The following is a 20,502-nucleotide window of genomic DNA, read 5'->3' as shown; positions in this document are numbered from 1 at the left end:
TCTCTTTGGGGGTTCTGAGGAATAGGACTTGCTCAGGGGCCCCAGTGCTATTATCTCCCCTCCCCCACCTCCTAGCAGTCCACTGTTCTGACTCCGGAATTTTGCCCTTCCCAGCTGCTGTGTCCCACCCCGGATCCACCCCCGGAGCTCCATCCCTGGCTACAGCCGTTCCCTCACCACTGGACAGGTAGGGAGAGGCCCAGTATGCCTGGAGGAAAGAGTGAAAAGGGGATTCAGTGCCATGCTTAGCTTAGGACTTAAAATCAGAGGGTCTGCCCATGGAGAGAGCTCAGGCCTGGCTCTGGGGAAACTGGGAAACCTGCCTTAGGACTCCTGGAGCTGACTCAGGCTGGGAGTCTCAGAGAATCACAGCCTTAAAACCCACCAAGTATCCTCAAAGTGATGAGCTTGTAAGGGCAACTCCAGTGCCCTGGGGCTCTCCACAGGCCCGATTGCTTCCTCCCTGCCCCCGTGTAAAAGGTAGGATTGATTTGTACAGACAGGGCACAGGCAAAGCTGCAGTCTCAGACATGATCTGGGCCTGAATTCTGCCACCCTGCCCCTCTGTCCTGAGGAACCACAAGCAAGAGACCTCACTTTTCAACACCTCTGTTTCTCGTCTTTAAAATGGCAATAGTAGGGACAGTTATTTTGCAGGGGTTTTGTGAGAGTTCCGTGAGAAAATGTATGCAAACACAAGGTACTTGGCCCAAAAATGGCATTTGAGAAATGTGAGTTCCATATCTAAGTACAGACTTTCCCTTTAATTAGACGGAAGCAGTGCCGTTTAGTAATTAAACACACGAGATGGGGTTGAATTCCAGCTTGGCTACTTACCAGCTGAGTGACCAGGGGCAAGTTACTTGACTTTTTTTGAGCCCCATTTTCCCTTTTTAAAAATAGGCATCATAATAGTGTTCTTGGCACATAGCCAGCATTCAATAAAGGTTAGCTATTTTTACTGTATGCTGGGGAAAAAATGCAATGCAAAAGACCATCCACGTTGGCTCCCATTGTTCACTGCTGCAGTCTCTCAGTATTCCTTTTCCATTGCCTGAACCAGGGAATCTGATTGGCACAGCTCTCTTTTTACATCAGACCAGCCTATGTTGTTAAACCCACGAGTTAAATGCTTAGCCCTCATTTTACCTGGCCCATCAGTCACATGTAACACAGTTGAAGACTCCCTCCTTCCTGAAAGACTGTACTTGGTTGGCTTGGAGGACACCACGCCCTCTACATTCTCCTGGATTCTCTCCCTGGCTGCTTATCCTCAGTCTGTGTCTTGGGTGCCTCTGCAACTCCCCAGGATATGAACACTGGAGTTTTCTAGAACTCAACCCCTGGACTTCTCTCTATACCTACTCCTTAGGTGATCTTGTCCGGGCTCATGGCTGAGAGCCTGATGACTACCAAATGTATATCTCCAGCCCAAACTCTCCCGTAAATGCCAGGCATATATGTCTAACTGTGCATTGAAATCTCATTTGGATGCTTAGTAGACATCTCAAACTTAAGATGTCCAAAACTAAACTGCTGATACACACACCCTCCACAATCCCCTCCCGTCCCTCACTGCTGCAGTTGCTGCTCTATCCTCTGAATTCTCCATTTCAGATGACAACTTTATCCTTCTAGAAGCTCTGGTTTAAAAGGCTGAAGTCAGTTTGACCACTTTCTCTCTCTCACAACTCACCTCCAATCCTTTAGCTAATCCTGCTGGTCCCACCTTTAAATGTATCCAGGATCCAACCACTCCTCACCACCTCCACTGCCACTGGTTCTTCTAGGCACCATATCCTTTTGTCTGGATGATGGCACTGCCTTCTAGTTGGTCTCCTGTATTTGCTCTTGCTCCACTTCATTCTCTCTCATTACAGCCCGCATGATCTTTAAAAACTATAATCACACTCACTCACTTTTCTGCTCAAAACCCTCACCTTGCTCAGAGTAAACTCAGGAACCTAACCATGGCTTTCAAGGCCTGCATGACCTGGTGACCTCGCTGGAGTGGAGCTGCCTCTGAGTTCCTCTTCTAACGCTGTTCCCCTCCCTCCCACTCCAGCCACACGACACTCCCTAGGGCCCTTGCATTTGCCACTACCTTTGCCTGGGTGTCACCTTCCCAGACACTCCCATGGATCACTTCCTCACTTCTTTCAGGTCTTTTCCCAAAGGCTCTAAAATTTTAATTTAACGCCCCCCTTCCAACATTTCCTATTCCCCTTCTCTGTGCTGTCATTGTTGAGGTCTTCTCCGCCTTCTTCCTCCTGCTCTTTTTCCTTCTTCTTAGCACTTTGCACTATCTAACATCACATATACTTGACATATTTAGCCTGGAGGTATGGCTTCTTATTCTTGCTTTATAGAAGATGAAATAAGTTTAAAGCACTAGAGATGTCACCCTATTATGTCTCATAATACTTTTTTTCCCCTTAAGTCTATTGTTTTTTTGTTTAGTATTTGCCTGGAACACCTTGTTCCATCTTTTACTTTAAAGCTTTTTGTCTATGTCTCAGGTATATTTTTTGAAAATAATTATAGCTACATTTTACCTATATCCATTCTGATAATTGCTTGAGAGTTTAGTACATTTATATTTATTGTGATTACTGATAATCTGTGATTACCCCTTGGCCTAAACCTAGGGTACTGTGATGACCCAGGCCCTAACCCTTGGATTTATTTCTATCATCTTATTTTGGGACTTGTATTTATCTTGCCTTTGGGCTGATGCTTTTCTGTTCCTTTGCTGCCTCCTTTTGGTTTGAGTTTTCTTTATTCTTCTCCCCACCAAATCCCACACTGGTTTAGTAGTTATATATCCTATTTTATTCTTTGTGGTTACCCTTATAATTTTCATATGCATATTTGACTTAATGACTGAAGCTGACAGTTTTTTCTGTACTCCTCCTAAACAATGCAGAGACCCTAGGACTTTTTTTTTTTTTTTTTTTTTTTTGTGACGGAGTCTGGCTCTGTTGCCCAGGTCAGAGTGCAGTGGCTAGATCTCTGCTCACTGCAACCTCCGCCTCCCAGGTTCAAGTGATTCTCCTGCCTCAGCCTCCCAAATAACTGCACCACTATACCTGGCTAATTGTTTTGTATTTTTAGTAGAGACAGGTTTCACTATGTTGGCCAGGCTGGTTCCAAACTCCTGACATCAGGTGATCCACCTGCCTTGGCCTCCCAAAGTGCTGGGATTACAGATGTGAGCCACCATACCTGGCCAACATTTTGATTTTGATGACCTTTTCCCTTCTTGTTCTTTTCTTTGGCAACAAAAATTTATTTTCTCACAGTTCTGGAGGCTAGAAATCTGATCAAGCTGTCAGCTGGAGTGGTTTCTACCATTCAGTGATTTGTATTTTTATATTTTTTATGTTGCTGTTTGGAGAATAAAACATTTTAAATTTGATGGTGCATAATTCATCAATTTTTCTCTTCTTGATTGTGCTTTGGTGCAAAATTTAAGAAATCTTTGTCTAATGCAAGATCACAAAAAATTACTCTAATGTTTCTACTAAGCATTTTGTAGTTTAATATGTATATTTAGATGTATGACCCACTTTGAGTAGTGTGTGTGTGTGTGTGTGTGTGTGTGTGTGTGTGTGTGTGATTCGAGTTAGGGGTCCAGCTTTATCTTTTGGAATGTGGATATCCAATTTTCCCAGCATCATTTGTTGAAAAGGCTTTTCTTTCCTCATTGAAATTTCTTGGCCCCTTTTTCAAAATCAATTTACTGTAAATGCATGTGTTTATTAATGAACCTTAAAACTTATTCGATTGGTCTGCATGAACCTATCTTTATGCTATTACCACATGCTTTGATTGCTGTAACTGTGTAGTAAGTGTTGATTTTGGTAAGTTGAAATTACACGATTTTGTTACTCCTTTTAAAGATTGCTTTGTGTTTTGTGTTTCCTTTGCGTACACACATGATTTTTGGGTAGGCTTGTTGATTTCTATAAGAAAATGTAGTTGGGAATTTGAAGGGATTGCCCTGAATGTATAGATGGGGTATTGTATTCTTAACAATATTAAGTGTTATTATCCTTGAATATTGGATGTATTTCCATTCATTAAGTTCTTCTTTGGTTTCTTTCAGTATTTATTTTATTTTTATTGTTATTATTATTTTAAATTTTTTTTTTTTTTGAGATAGAGTCTCGCTTTGTCACCCAGGCTGGAGTGCAGTGGCGCGATCTCGGCTCACTGCAAGCTCTGCCTCCCGGGTTCACGCCATTCTCCTGCCTCAGCCTCCCGAGTAGCTGGCACTACAGGTGCCCGCCACAATACCTGGCTAATTTTTTTTTTGTTTTTTTAGTAGAGACGGAGTTTCACTGTGCTAGCTAGGATGGTCTCAATCTCCTGACCTCGTGATCCACCCGCCTTGGCCTCCCAAAGTGCTGGGTTTACAGGCGTGAGCCACCATGCCTGGCCTATTTTACTTTTAATTTTTATTATACATTGACAAATTGTAGGTGTATATATTTATGGGGTACAAAGTAATGTTATGATTTATGAATACAATGTGGAATAATTAAATCAAGTGAATTGACATGCCCATCACCTCAAATACTTAAGTGATCTTAGGACACTTTAATTTCCTTGACTTCTTCCCTTCTTATGTGGACTTATTGCCCAGTATTTTAGTTCTACCTTTTAACCTGTCAAATTAGTCTCCATTATTATTGTTACTTTTTATATTGTTAGCTCTTGATTATATATACTCACATCTCTACCTTTTTTACTCCTCACTTTACCCCCTTACATCTCATTGTTTCCTCCTATATTCTTGGTAATTTTTTCAGTGAATATCTGTTAGTAGCAAACTTCAACTTTAACAAAAAATATATTTTACTCATACTGTTTGATACAGTTTAGCTTATTGTGGGAATTCTAGCTTAACATTTATTTTCTCTCAGTGTTTTGAAGATACTCTTTTGTCATCTGTCTGTTGGTGCCGTTAAGGAGTCTACTATCAACCCGATTGTCTTTGTAGGTAGTTTTAATTTCTCTCAGGTTGCTGTTGAGATCTTGCTTTGATTTTTATCATTCTGCAGTTTCACTGTGATATGTTCATGTGTGTGCTCCATAGATCTGTGGATTCATGTTTTTCTTCAATTCTGGAAAATTCTCTCATGTTATAATTTGCATAGTATATCTTTTCCCCATTCTTTTACTTTCAACTGTTTGTGTTTCAGATTTAAGGTATGTCTCTTGTAGATGGCATCTAATGGTCTTTTTTTTTTTTTTTGCTTTATCTTATCACTATGCGTTTTGAATGAATGTTTTGTCCATTCGTGTTTTATTTTATTTATTTAATTTGTTTTTGAGGCAGGGTTTTGCTCTGTCACCTAAGCTACAATGTAGTGGTGTGAACATGACTCACTGCAGCCTTGACCTCCCAGGCTCAATCAATCCTCCCACCTCAGTTCCCCAAGTAGCTGGGACTAGAGACACATACCACCATGCCCAGCTAATTTTCTATTTCTGGTAGAGATGGGACTTCACTATGTTGCCCAGGCTGGTCTCAAAACTTCAAGGGACCCACCCACTTTGGCTTCCCAAAGTTCTGGGATTACAGGCATGAGCCTGCAGGCCAGGCCTTCACATCTTAATGTGGTTATTGATGTGGTTGGATTGTCTCATATTATTTTTTGATCCTCTGTTCCTTCTTTACTGACTTCTTTTGTATTAAATCAATAAATATTTTAGTGTACCATTTACATTTATTTGTTAATTTTTTACTATACAATTTGAGTTACTTTCTTAGTGATTGCACTAGGAATTACAATGTATATCCTAGCTTATCAAAATATAATTACAGTAAAATATAGAAGCATTGCTCTAACATAACTCATTTTCCCCCTTTGTGCTATTACTGTCATATATTACCTATATATGTTTTAAACCTAACACTTGTTATAAATAAACATTGGTATTATAATAAGTGTTTTGTGTAATCTTATGTCTTTTAAAGAGGTTAAGAGAGGAAGTGAGGAAAATATATTTATAGAGGCTCTTGTATTTACTCACATATTTACCATTTCTGGTGCTCTTTATTTCTTCTTCTGTATTTGAGTTACCATTGGGTGTTACTTTATTTTCCTTTTAGCCTGAAGGACTTCCATTAGTGCTTCTCATAATATAAGTCTCTTGGCAATAAATTATTCAGTCTACAATTATTCAGTAACATCTGGAAATGTTATTTTCACTTCGTCTTGGAAGAATAGTTTTGCTGGATATAGAATTCCTGGCTGACAGTTATTTTTCTTTCAGCACTTTGAATATACCATTCCACTGCCTTCTGGTGTTCATTGTTTTTGATGAAAAGTGAGTTGTTTCCCTCTGTGTGATGAATTGTTCTTCTTGTGCGGCTATTAAGATTTTCTCTGTTTTCAGCTTTCAACATTTCGACTATAATTTGTGTGAATATGGATCTCCTAGTGTTTAGCCTACTTTAGGTTCATTGGGCTTCTTTGATCTCTAATGTTTTTTGTTTTTTAATTAAATTTGGTAGCTAGGCACAGTAGTGGGCACCTGTAGCCCTAGCCCCTTGGGAAGTGGGGGCAGGAGGATTGCTTCAGCCCAAGAGTTTGACCTGTAGTGCACTATGATTGTTATGATTGTGCCTGTGAATAGCCACTGCACTCAAGCCTGGGCAACATAGTGAGACCTCATCTCTAAAAAAACCCAAAAAACAAAAAACAAAAAACAAGAACAAAAACAAAAGGAAAGTTTTTGGCTACTGTGTCTCCAAATATCTTTTCTGCCCTATCTCTTCCTTTTTCTCTTTTTTCTCCTCCTCCTTCTGGAACTCCCATTACATGTATGGTGATATGCTTGATGTTGTCCCATAGGCCTCTGAGGTTGTGTTCATTTCCATTTAATATTTTTTCTCTCCATTATTCATATTGGATAATTTATACAGATCTGCCTTCATGTTTACTGATCATTTATCATGTTGACCCCCTCTCCTGAATTTTTAATTTGTTACTATCCTCTTCAGCTCCAGAATTTCAATTTCTTCCTTTTTTAATCTCTCTTTGTTGTGATTTGTATTCATGAAGTCATTGTTGTCATGCTTTCCTTTAAATCTTTAAACATGGTTTCCTTTAATTCTTTGATATATTCATAATAGCTGCTTTGTAGTCTTTGTCTGATAAATCCAACATTTGGGGATATGCATACCTTCTTGTTTATTTGCATGTGTCATAATTTTTTGTTAAATACTGAACATTTTAGCTAATATATTGTAGCAATTCTAGATTCTTATGTTTTCCTCTTGAAGATTGTTATTGCTTTATTTGTTTGTTAATCTGAATGAAATCTGTGAAATCTGTCTTCCCTACAGCATGTGGCCTCTAATGTTTCCATTCAGTTTTATTTCCTTCTTATTTTTATTTTTAAGCCTTGTTTCTTAGAGGGTTCCCCCATATCTGCATAGCTTAGTGTTCAGCCAGAGATTTTTCGGAGGTTGTGCTCAAGAACCTCAAGCTAGTTAGACTTTCTCTCTGCCTATAGTTCTACGTGTGAGCTGGGGAGGGCAAAGTTCAGGTTGTTTTCAAACCTACCCTGGCTTTTACTCTTCACCAGACTCTTTTATTTCCCCTGCACACGTATATAGGCTCCATTCGTTAGGGATGTGTGGGTGGCTCAGGCTTCTCTGCTCTCTGCTGTGCATTTACCCAGCTTCGAGTTAACCCAAAATATGTGGAGAGCTTATTAAACTCCCCAGGTCTGTCTCACCCCCTGGAAGTTTCTGATAAATTCCTGGCTAGTTTGCCAGTCCATTGTTTGGCCTAAACATTGCTGGAACCCAGCCTAACAGTGCTGCTGGCCTTCCCCGTTCTTGATATTATAACTGACAATGCCCCAAATTAAGTGGAGCCCCCTGGCAGAGGCAGTGAAGCAGCTGATTTTTCACATGCGGCACCACGTTTGTTGAAGTATTGCAACTGATAGCGTTGGGGACCTGGTGAACGAGGGCAGCCTCAGGATACTATAGAGTCATGCTATTCTTACCCAAAGTTCAGTAATTTTTATGAATACATGTTTCTTTGTCATATGTCTTTTATTGATTTGCAGAGTGATAAAATGGTGGTTTTTGACAGTTTTGTCCTGCTTTAGAGTCTTATTTTCTTCTGTTTTCAGTTTTATCTTTTAAGTTTAGAACTTTTAAACATCGTTTAAAAGTTATTTTGTTTTAGCTAAGGTAGCACTAGCTGCTATAACAGAGAAATCTTGAATTCTCAATGGCTTAACCCAATAAAAGTTTGGTTTTTGTTTATGTCACAATTTGTATTTTCTATTGCTATGTAAGTTATCACCAAATGTAGTGTCTTTAAACAATGAGTATTTATTGTCTCACAGTTTCTGTGGGTCAGGAACCTGAGTGCAGCCTGGCTGTGGGTGTGACTGGGTCAAGTGCCTCACAAAGTTGCAATCAAGGTTTTCGCCAAGGCTGCAGCATCTCAAGGCTTGACTGGGTGAAGATCTGCTTCCATGCTCACTCACATGGCGGTTGGCAGGCTACAGATTCTTGCTGGCTATTGACCAGGGACATCAATTTCTTCTATGTGGGACTCACTATAGGGCTACTCACAGCATAGCAGCTTGCCTCCCCCAGAGCAAAGGCTCTGAGAGAAAGAGAATAAGAAAAGGTGTCTAAGATGGAAGCCATGGTCTGTTTGTAACCTAATCTCAGAAGTGATATCCCATTGTGTCTGCCATATTCCATTCATTAGAAGTGGGCCAATAAGTCCAGTCTATACTCATGAGAAAGGGATTACACAAGGGTGTGAGTTCCAGGAGATAGAGATCATTAGGAGCTATGTCAGAGGCTGTCTCCCACATAGTACACTCACCTTCATTGGAAATTTATCTGTGAGAAGCATGAGCAGCTTAGGAGTGAGTTCCCCAGGAAATATTTTGCAGTTGCTTCTGTTAGAATATCCATGGTTTGGGATGATTTTATGTTAATTTTTAATTTTGGGGGTGTGGCCCATGAAGGTTCATGCAGATACACGGTACTGTAGCTGTGTGAGGACCAGCTTGTAGGTACAGACTCTTAGGGGATTTGCCTCTTTTCCCTTCCCGCCATCCTTGTACTTCAGACTAGTTTCCTTGTCATCAGCCTGTGGTGATGACTAATTTTTTTATTCTAGTCTACATTTTCATCAAAGGTTTCACTTTTCCTAACTTTATGCAGGTTCTCCTTTCCAATTCCATGCTTCATGTGGGCCCAAAGCCTTCCTCCTATGCCCAAGTGGGTGTTTAAAACTTAAGTCTTTACCAAAATGCTGAGACCAACAGCCCCTGCCCCCACTTCCCGCCTCCACTGGGCTGTTTGCAGCATTGGCTCATACAGTTAATATTCTGATTTTCCAGTCTCCTCTTTGCTTTTGTCCCCTGGGGACTTATCTCGCTTTCTTGTGAGCTCAGCTATGCATATAAAGCAACATTTGTTATATTTTATCCAATGTTTTGAAATGGGAGAGTTTTCTAAAGGTTATCTAAACTAAATAACACATGTAAAGTATACAGGATGTTGCCTGGCCCCCTGTTGGACCCACCAACTCTAGTCTGGACAATTTCCAATTAGACACAAAGCATTTTTACTGTAAATATGCCATGAGCTTGGAAATGGCTACTGATTCTCAGTCCGGTTTGGAGAAAGGCTAAGGATCTCATCCCAAGAGGATCCTTTGACTTTGACTCTCCTGTAAGTGGGTGTGGAGGGAAGCAGGGTGGATGGAAGTCAGTGCAGGGATAATAGGAATAGTTTTATAATTGTAAGATAGTAAAGATCAACTTGGGTGCAATATTTCTCTGAGAGTCTCTTGAGTCCGTGTTTCCCTTGTGTCCTGGTCTCCTGTTGGAACCCCAGAAGCTCCTCTTGGCCAGCTGAGCTGGCAGGTGTATGACCCCAGGGAGTTGTTCACCCTCTTTTGTCTGCGTTGGATAGAATTGGTTGTGAATATTGCCTGTGGGTGGGATTTCAAGAGCTTCAGAACCCCAGGGAAAGAGGCACTTCTCATTCTGAGTGGTATTGTCACTGTGATTTAAGAGCCTCTTGTTGCTAATAATAGTAGCTAAAGTTTATTGAGCATCTACTGTGTGCCAGATATTATGCCTAGTGCTTTATACACAGAAGAGGGCTAGAGATACAGAAACATACTACAGAGTGACATTCCTTTCATCCCTGGTGTCTGGACTTGAGACCAGCGTGCTTTCTGCTAGGGTTAGATTAGCTCCCCTGTGCTCCAAGAGGGACACTCTGGGCTGCATTTGTTCTAGTTGGGGAGTGTCTTGAGCCTAGCCCAGAAATAGCAGGAGTTAGTTCAGTTCCTGTGTTCTAGGAAATACACTGGCAACTGTTGTCCTTGGTGCCCCAGAAGTACAGAGACAGAAAGACTGAGAGGTAGATGACAGAGCATCATGGTGAAAGCCACAACTGTCACACAAGTGTGGCTTGTGACAGTCAAGTATGAGATAATTTAACTTCTATGGGGTCTCGGATTGATTTTTCCATGGCCTGTGATTTCCATACACTTTAGAAAAAGCTTCAAAAAGTTCAGACAATTCTTCTTTTTAATTAGTGGGCCCACACTGAAACCACTGAATCTAAATCTCCAGCAAATTTGACTCTGAGCTTCTAAGCAGCCAAAGCAAGAGAGGTGTTTTGTTAACCCTGGGTTCAGATCCTTGGGGTGGGGCCTGAGTTAATGTAGGTTTAACAAGCTCCCCAAGAGATTCTGTTGCTCAATCAGCCTTATGTGGGAGCCAGGAAGCATGACATTTAATTTCAGTTTTATCACTTACCAGCTGGGCATCCTTAGACAATTCATCTGCCCTCTCTGGGTCTTTTTGCCCATTAATAGATTGGAATAGAAATGGCTCTATTTGAAGTAGAATCCAGCAAAATCATGTTATGCTTTGGAGGCTGAATTATGGAAACATTGAGCTGCAGTTTACACATGGATCAGGCCACTCCTTTGATCCTCTGTTGACTGCACATAAATATAATGCCATGAATCTTTCCTGGGAGATGTCACAAGATGCAGCCATGTGATACTTGCTGTTACATTTGCCATGGGATGCTGTCGAGGACCTTGTCCATGACGTCATTCAATGGACTCTACATAATCATCCACAGGGGATGACTGTCTCTTAGTCTCAGGGACAGGAATTGTTGTGGTTCTCTTCGGCATCTGGCCTGTGTTTACCAGGGAAGCCCTGAGACCTTTGCATGCCACTAGCTGAGGGCTTACTATGTTTTAGTACCTGTACCAAAAGCCTCACATATTTTTCTTTGAGTCCCCTCAATAGCCCTGTGAAGATGGTACCATTATCACTCCCATTTGACAGGTGAGCAAACTGAGGCCCCCAAACTTTAACTTCCCCAAGCCATTCTGCTAGGAAGTGGTAGAGCAAGCACTTGAATCTTGGAGAGGTCTCACTCATAGCCCATGCAGGCAACTCTGAGGCTATACTCCCTGATGCTTTGCCTGCTTGGAAGCTCAGGGTTAAATATGTGCCCATCTTAAGCAATGTTCAGGACTTTGTCACCTGTGTTCTGGGGGTAGCACTTACCTCTGGTAGCACCTTTTCCTGCCTGTACTTTTTCTTTGCACCAGTTTTCTCATGTAATGTGAATGAAGCTGCAACCTCTGTGGTATATTTAGTCTTCGTGTGGTGGTGTGCGGCACAGTTCCATGAACAAAATTTTTGTTTTGCTTTTTTTCATGCTTTAAATTTTTTTTTTTTTTTAAACACCATGGATTCCGCACCACCAAAATACCAAAAACAAAACCAAGAACCTCATCCAGCAATGGCTAAGCTTTCCTCGGTGGGGGAGGGTAGAGAAGGAGCCCACAGGTTAAGCCAGAACCCGAGTGAGTGGGTAGAAGGTGGGGGAAGGCTTGGGACACTGGTAGGTTAATAACTTTGCTCCATCACTTACGCCTTAGTTTCCGTCCTGCCACTTGATGTTTTATATTTTATTTATATATATATATAAAATATAAACATACATATAAAATATAAACATACATATAAAATACCAAGTGGCAGGACGGAAACTAATGGGTATATATATCAATTTTCAGTCAATTTTGTAATGTAATGGATTATAAATAATAAAACAAAAGGTGTCCTCCATGTAGTCCCCACCCCCATACTGGGCAGGAGGGTGCATGCCAGGTCCCTGGTCCTCTCTGTTGGGGTCAGGTTAGAGAAACGTCAGGGGCTGGGACTAGGTGGAGAGGAAAACATGGTGGTCTGCAGCCTGGGGTGCAGCCAGACAGACACCTGGAAGAGGCATAGGTGGGGTGGAGGTGGGGGTGGGGGTGGGATATTTAGAGGAAAGACTGGGCCCCAAGACAAGCCTGGGGAGCTAGGATGGAGCAGAGATGACCCCATCTTTGTTTGCAAAGAGGGTTCCTTTTAGTTCAAACGCGGAAGAGTCGCCCACAGCCTCTGCAGATATAGAGAGGTCTTCCTAAGGCAGAGCACCCCAGGGATTTCCACCCCCTCCCGGCACCTCGTAACTGTCCTCCCGACCCCCTGCCCTCCAGCTCAGCGATGAGTTGAACCAGCAGCTGGAGGCCGTGTGCGGGTCCGTGTTTGGGGAGCTGGAGTCCCAGGCCGTGGACGCCCTGGACCTGCCCGGCTGTTTCCGCATGCGGAGCCACAGCTACCTCCGGGCCATCCAGGCCGGCTGCTCTCAAGACGACGACTGCCTGCCTCTCCTCGCTACCCCTGCCGCTGTCTCAGGGAGGCCCGGCTCCTGTGAGTACACCTCCCTGCCCCTGGCCCGGCCCCAGGCTGGAGAGCGCCCTGGGTCCGGGTTCTGGCCACCCCCTCGACTGTGCTGTGACCCTGCGCAGATCGCTCGCTCCCGGGGTCGGATATAACGGGGAGAGCGTCCCTTGGCGTGTGTGCAGCAGCCGCTGCAGGGTCCCGTAGGGCCTCTTGGGGTGGGAGTCGGGCGCGGGCCCAGGACCCAGGCAGGGCCGCGAGCCTCACGCACTGCGCTTCTGTGCCCGCCGGCCACAGCCTTCAACTTCAGAAAGGCCCCGCCCCCTATCCCGCCGGGAAGCCAGGCCCCGCCCCGCATCTCCATCACCGCCCAGAGCAGCACGGACTCCGCGCACGAGAGCTTCACGGCAGCCGAGGGCCCCGCCCGGCGCTGCAGCTCCGCCGACGGGCTGGACGGCCCAGCCATGGGTGCGCGCACCTTGGAGTTGGCGCCGGTGCCGCCCCGGGCCAGCCCCAAGCCCCCCACACTCATCATCAAGACCATCCCTGGCAGGGAGGAGCTAAGGAGCCTGGCGCGGCAGCGGAAGTGGCGGCCGTCCATTGGGGTGCAGGTATGGAACGGGGAGGCGCCCACAAGGGCTCGGACCCTGGCGGGTTGGGGCTGGGGTGAGGGGCCGGAAGCGGCCTTCTGGATATATCGACCTTCTTCCTGGCTTCCCCTGAGCTGCAAGTGAGCCCCGTGCCTGGACATCGACGGGGCTGCTCCAGCCAGCCTCCGCCCACTCCCTCGTCCCTCGTCCTGGCTAATGGAGGGATGGAGGGCCGTGCCCAGTGGTTGCCACTTTGAGGCCTGTGACCGACCGCCTGGGTCTCTCATCTTGTTCAGGCAGATGGTCTTTGCAGGACCTGCCAGCTGGCTTGGGGCGCAGCCATTGCTAGCCATTCTCCCCGGGAAGGGTTTTCACCTTGGCTCGCCACAGCCACTGACTCCTCCACCCTGCCACCAGGTGGAGACGATCTCAGATTCAGACACCGAGAACAGGAGCCGGAGGGAGTTCCACTCCATTGGCGTGCAGGTGGAAGAGGACAAGAGGTAGGTCACGGTGGGACTGCCCAGGCTTTGTTGGGGGAGAGGAAGAGAGAGAGGGCTACATAGTGTCCCCACTAGCCCAGTCTCCCTGCACATCCTCTTTTCCTGGAGGTGAGACGAAGCCTTTTTATAGAGGGTGGTCAGAGCAGCCACAGAGGCTGTCCACAGAGATGTCACCAGGGGAGTCATCAAACCTAGAGTTCTTGTGCCCATGCCCACCCCAGGTGCTCAGAGTCAGACGGGAGATACACAGCAGTTGCAGGGAAGAAGAGGATGGGAGAGGTTACATGTAGGTGCCGAGCAGGACTCCAGCAATTGTCCTTTCCAGGGGATGACAGGATCTGCCAATCCCTTATTACATCCTGTGGTGTACAAGTATGTGAGCTCAAAAAGAAACAGGAAGATTGCCTCTCAGGGGCCCCTGGCAGATATAACACTCCTCCTCACTTGGCTCGCACAAGCATTTAACCAGTCGGGGGTACCTATTACATGCCTGAGTCTGTGGTGTACCCGAGACAGTACAATTACCAGCAGCCACTATTCTGGCATTAGGTGGCCTCAGAAACATTGACTCCTTAATTTTCACGGAAGAATTAGCATTGCCAGCTCTGGAGAGGATACCAGAAAGAGGCCTCTCTGTTGTTGGGTGCCTATGGGGAGAAAGAGTGTCTGGGAACTTGCCAGGGGCTGGCCATCATGGTTTCATGGTATTCTGAGCTTCCCAGGCATACGACTAGAGGAATAAAACTAGTCTCCCAGGCCGGGTGCGGTGGCTCACGCCTGTAATCCCAGCACTTTGGGAGGCTAGGGTGGGCGGGTCACTTGAGGCCAGGAGCTCAAGACCAGCCTGGCCAACATGGCAAAACCCCATCTCGACTAAAAATACAAAAATTAGCTGAGCGTGGTGGCACACTCCTGTAGTCTCAGCTGCTCGAGAAGCTGCGGCACGAGGATTGGTTGAACCCAAGAGCCTGAGGTTGCAGCAAGCTGAGATTGCACCACTGCACTCCAGCCTGGGTGACTGAGCGAGACTGTCTCAAAAAAAACCCAAAACACAAAAAACTAGTGTCCCACTAGCAGTGGTTCCTCATAGCTCTATTCCTAGTTGCCGTCCTTCGCCCAGATTTCCCCAGCTATTTCTGGGATGTCCTTGGGATGTCTTGTGTTTGTGTCTGATCAAGTCTTTCTGGTGTTCCTATGGGATTCACCATTTTTCTCAACTTCTGCTTTGGCTCCCTGAAGTTCTGTATGCTCCTGGGGCTATAAATGCCTTCATCGAGGGTGGCAGAATGCTGCCCTGGTTGCCTGCATGACTTCTAAAGCTGCTGTCCTCCAAACTTTTACTGTGCCACAAAGATTTCAGAAAAATACCATTTTGTGGCAAACCCAATTTGCAAATCTGTGACTTGAATTACAGAGAGATGGGATAGGAGTCATGGACGGATGCAACTCTATGGTCTGAATCCTGCCCACCCCCAACTCTAGTGCTATCCCATGGACCACCAAGCCCACTCACTCCCTTTAGAGGCTTTTTGGTTCCCTGTCTAGTTAGGTCCAAGGGGGTGGGAGGTCCCCCCATTCCTCCTAATAACCCTTGAATCTTGGGAAGAGTGCTGCAGGCCTTCTAGCTGAGACTCTTGCTAAATCAGCAAACTCTTGTCATTCATTCGTTGATTCATTCATTCATCAGATACTTACTAAGCACGTGTTGTATGATAGCTCCTATGCACTGTGTTAAATGCTTCAGGAAACATCAAAGACATGACTCTTGCCCTCACAGAAGTTATGGCCTAGGGGGAAATCAAGGCAATGAATAATCCTTGACTAAAAATATGACTACATATTATGATATAATAGGTAGTGGAATATTATTGCACATTATGTGGGAATATGAAAGAAAAAGAGGAGATAAGAGAGAAAGGACCTTATTTAGATTAAGCAGGTGACATTTAAGCTGAGACTCGAGGATTGACTAAGAACTCTCAGGTGATGACTGGAGGGAAAAGCATTCTGGGGAGAGGGACTAGCATATGTGGAGGTGTTGGGGCAGGAAAGAGTTTAACATGCATCGGAAACTGAAAGAACGTCGATGTGGCTGGTGTAGAGTGGGGCAGGGGAGTGGGGAAGGAGTTAATTGGAGAACAGGCAGGGGGCAGGTTATGCAGAGCATGGACATGATAAGGACTTGGAATCTAATTATGAGTAATGAGTAGCCATGAAAAGGTTAAAAAAGGAGTGTAACATGATCTAACTTATGTTCATGAAAGATCACAAGCTGCTGAGTGGAGAATGAATTAGAAGAAAGTAATAGTAGAAACGAGAAGGCTAGTTAGGAGAATTTTTCATGATCCAGAAGACAGGTGATTGTGTTTTGCAGTATGGTGGCTATTGTGATTGGGATGTTTTTCTTCTATTGTATTTTACAACTAGGCACTGCCAGTGTGTGGGAGCACTGTTAGGTTTTTCTTTTTTTTTTTTTTTTGAGCGAGAGTTTTGCTCTTGTCCTCCAGGCTGGAGTGCAGCGGCGCAATCTCAGCTCACTGCAAGCTCTGCCTCCCGGGTTCACGCCATTCTCCTGCCTCAGCCTCTTGAGTAGCTGGGATTACAGGCACCTGCCACCACACCTGGCTAATTTTTTGTATTTTTAGTAGAAACGGGGTGTCGCCATGTTAGCCAAGCTGGTCTCAAACTTCTGACCTCAGGTGATCCACCCACCTCAGCCTCCCAAAGTGCTGGGAATACAGGCGTGAGCCACCGCACCTGGCCTCTACTGTTAGGTTTTGTATGTTTTGTATGTTGATTTTGTATTCAGTAACGTTGCTGCTGAATTAGGTCTCTCTTACTAGTCTCATAGGTTATTTGAAAATCATGATGGGCTTCCTATATATATATAGTCAGTTATTTTTCTGCGAATGAAGATATTTCTTTTAAATCTGTATTTTTCATTTATTTTTCTTGTAATACTGCATTGAATAGGACTTCTGTTCACTGTTGAGTAGTATTGACTTTAGTGGCTATGCTTTTCAAGATGATGTTTGCTACATATTTTGATGGATACCATTTGTCAGGTTAAGGAAATTCCTTTCTATTCCTAGTTGGCTACGCATCTTATTTTTATTTTTTAAAATAGAGAACATGAGTGGAATTTTATTGAATGCTTCTTAGAATCTATTTAGATGATCATGATTTTCTTTAATGTGTAACACGGTGAATTATATGAATGGATTTTCCATTCTTTCATTCCTGGGATAAACCCTGCTTGATCCCATTGTCAGTTTGGATTAAATTTGGCTGTGAGTCACAGGGCCTCAGTAGTGTCTTAAACAAGTGTATTTTTCTCTCATTAAAAAAAAAAAAAAAAAGCCAGCTTAGATGTAGGGAGTGCAATGTCAGGACTCCAGACTCCTTCTATTTTGTACATCACTTCATGTCCAGGGACCTCAGGTTCAAGCTCCTCCAGGCATGTCTGCATGCTGACCAGTGAGAAGGAGGAAAGAAGAAGAGGGATGCAGTCCTTCCTTTTTAAAAAGACTTCCTGAAAGTTACACACAACCACTTTCATTACATTGGCTAAAATCTCATCACATGGTGGCACCTAGCTGCAAGGGAGGCTGTGGGGTATAGTCTTTTAGCTGGGAAGCAATGTGGAGGGTGTAAACTACATAGCTAACAATCAGGGTTCTCATGCCTAAAGACAAAGAATAGGTATGTGGAACTCTAGGGGTTTTTGTTACAGTTTTGCTATATTATTTTTGTATACATTATTAGATTTTTGAACAGTTGCTACTTTAAAATTTTAAATCATTTATATTTATGAATATATCATAAGTGATAAATCATAATAATTATAAGCCTACCATTTTTTATTGTTATTCAATTCAGGTATTAGAGCTAAGATAGTCTCCTAAAATGAATTTGGTACGTTTCTCTGTGTTTTTGTTCTTTGGAACAATTTCTGTAAGACAAGAATTATCTATTCCTTAAGGTTTGGTAAAGGTTGCCTATAAAATTATCTAGGTCTGATGGCTTTTGTGGGTAGGAGAGACTTTTAAAACTACAGCTTCAGTTTCTTTAGTGATTATTGACCTGTTCTGGTTTTATTTTTTTTCTTGAATCATTTTGGTGATTTATATTTTTCTAAAAAAAGAAACATTTTATAAAAATTGACGGTTTTCAAAGTTTTTGGCACAAATATTCTTTCTCATAGTATTAAAATGTGTTATCAATATTTATTGCATCTCTATATTGATATCTACCTTTGCATTTCTTCTTTTTTTTTTTTTTTTGAGACAGAGTCTCACTCTGTTACCCAGGCTGCAGTGCAGTGGTGCGAGCTTGGCTCACTGCAACCTCCACCTCCCAAGTAGCTGGGATTACAGGCATCTGCCACCATGCCTGGCTAATTTTTGTACTTTTAGTAGAGATGGGTTTTCACTATGTTGACCAGGCTGGTCTCAAACTCCTGACCTCAAGTGATCCGCCTGCCTCAGCCTCCCAAAGTCCTGGGATTACAGGCCTGAGCCACTGTGCTTGGTTCCCTTTTTATTTCTAATACCATGTATTTATGTCTTACTTCTCTTTCTTGAATCAACCTTGCCTTAGGTTTGTATATTTTATCATTTAAATATATTTTTAGGCTGGGCACAGTAACTCACACCTATAATCCCAGTACTTTGGGAGGCTGAGGCGGGAGGATTGCTTGAGGTCAGGAGTTCAAGGTGAGACTGGGCAACATAGTGAGACCAGATCTCTACAAAAAAATGCAAAAATTAGCTGGGCTTGGTGGTGTGCATCTGTAGTTCCAGCTCCCGGGGAGGCCGAGGCAGGTGGATAACTTGAGCCCATGGGTTTGAGGCTGCTGTGATCTCTGATCACACCCCTGTACTTCAGCCTGTCTTTGAGACAGTGAGACCCTGTGTCAAAGAAAGAAAAGGAGGGGAAAGAAAAAAAAGTATGTTGAAATTTATATTTCATTCATCTTTTAGAAAAGCTAGTGTTTGGTTTTGGTGAGCAATCTTTAATATTTCCTTTCTTCTACTACTTTTGATTATTTTCTTTCATCTGCTGTGTTTGTCTTTTTTTCTGCCTCTTGAATTCATCCCTAACTTTCAATATTTGTTATGTTTTAACATGTGCTGTTAGGACTGTAACTTCCCTTATATCTATATACTTTCATGGCTGTATCTCATAAGTTTTGAGAAGCAGCATTTTTATTGTACATTTCTGAAGATGTAACTTTCAGTCTTTCATCACTTTTCTCATAATTTCCTTTTTAACCTCTGAACTTTTGGAATAATTTTTTTTTTTAAGTTTTCAAATGAATTTTTTTAACAGGGGACTGCCTTTTCATTACAGATTTCTAAATATGCTCCATTGTGGTCACATTATGTATCTGTTATATTTATTCCTTAGAATTTGTTGAGACTTCATTCATTATATATTTGTATATCATATATCAGGGGTCCCCAAACCCTGGGCGGGGGACTGGTACTTGTCCATGGCCTGTTAGGAACCAGGCACAACAGGAGGTGCACAGCAGGCGAGTGAGCATTACTGCCTCAGCTCCGCCTCCTGTCAGATCTGCGGTAGCATTCGATTCTCATTGGAGCCTGAACCCTATTGTGAACTGTGTATGTGAGGGATCTAGGTTGTGTGCTCCTTATGAGCATCTAATGTTTGATAATCTGTCTCCCATTACCCCCAGATGGGACCGTCTAGTTGCAGGAAAACAAGCTCAGAGCTCCTATTGATTCTACATTATGATGAGTTGAATAATTATTTTATTATATATTACAATGTAATAATAATAGAAATAAAATGCCCAATAAATGTAATGTGCTTGAATCATCCCAAAACCATCCTCTACCACGCCCCCCTGCAACTTCTGGAAAAATTGTCTTCTACGAAACTAGTCCGTGGTGCCAAAAAGGTTGGGGACCACTGTCGTATATGGTTAAATTTATAAATTATATTTTTCAAATGTTTATCTCTTTTTTTGTACATTTGATCTACCAGTTCTGAGAGGTGTGTTAAAAATGTCTCACCACGATTGTGGATATGTCATTTTCCCTGGTAACTTTGTTAATTTTTACTTCAGTTTGAGAGTGTGCTGTTTATAAGCATTCAAGCTTGTGACTGTTGTATCTTCTTGGTGGCTTGGCTCTTTTATCATTAAATAGGCTGCTTTTCATCCTTACTAATGGCTTTTGCCTTGAAGTCTTTTTTGCCTGATTTTTATTGCTATGACTGCTTGCTTTTGGTTAATTTTCCAATACATCTTTTTCCATCCTTTTATTTTCGACCTTCCTATATCCTTATGTTTTAGATGTGTTGCTTTTTTTTTTTTAATTTTTATTTTTTTGAGATGAGTCTTGCTTTGTCGCCCAGGCTAGAGTGCATTGGCATGATCTCAGCTCACTGCAACCTCGCCTCCCGGGTTCTAGCAATTCTCCTGCCTCAGCCACCTGGGTAGCTGGGATTACAGGCATGTGCCACCAAACCTGGATAATTTTTTGTGTTTTTAGTAGAGACGGGGTTTCGCCATACTGGTCAGGCTGGTCTCGAACTCCTGACCTTAGGTGATCCACCTGGCTCGGCCTCCCAAAGTGTTGGGATTACAGAAGTGAGCCACCACGCCTGGCCTA

The 20,502-nt window shown here is 43.3% G+C and overlaps 1 protein-coding gene across 2 annotated transcripts in view; it reads left to right on the top strand.

Annotated features, from left to right (window-relative positions):
• Positions 1-20,502, top strand: part of DLGAP3 (DLG associated protein 3) — a 68,414-nt gene that overhangs the window by 29,650 nt on the left and 18,262 nt on the right. For both annotated transcript variants that reach the window (XM_025399482.1, XM_025399490.1), the window contains 4 exons: positions 115-187; positions 12,585-12,798; positions 13,066-13,379; positions 13,776-13,861. In XM_025399482.1, the coding sequence (XP_025255267.1) occupies positions 115-187; positions 12,585-12,798; positions 13,066-13,379; positions 13,776-13,861 (687 nt within the window). The remainder of the gene's footprint in view (positions 1-114; positions 188-12,584; positions 12,799-13,065; positions 13,380-13,775; positions 13,862-20,502) is intronic.

Source organism: Theropithecus gelada, chromosome 1 (genome assembly GCF_003255815.1).
Source record: "Theropithecus gelada isolate Dixy chromosome 1, Tgel_1.0, whole genome shotgun sequence".
In the NCBI taxonomy this organism is placed as follows: domain Eukaryota; kingdom Metazoa; phylum Chordata; class Mammalia; order Primates; family Cercopithecidae; genus Theropithecus; species Theropithecus gelada.
Note: the sequence above shows the minus strand (reverse complement) of the source record. Positions and strands in the feature narration are given on the sequence as shown.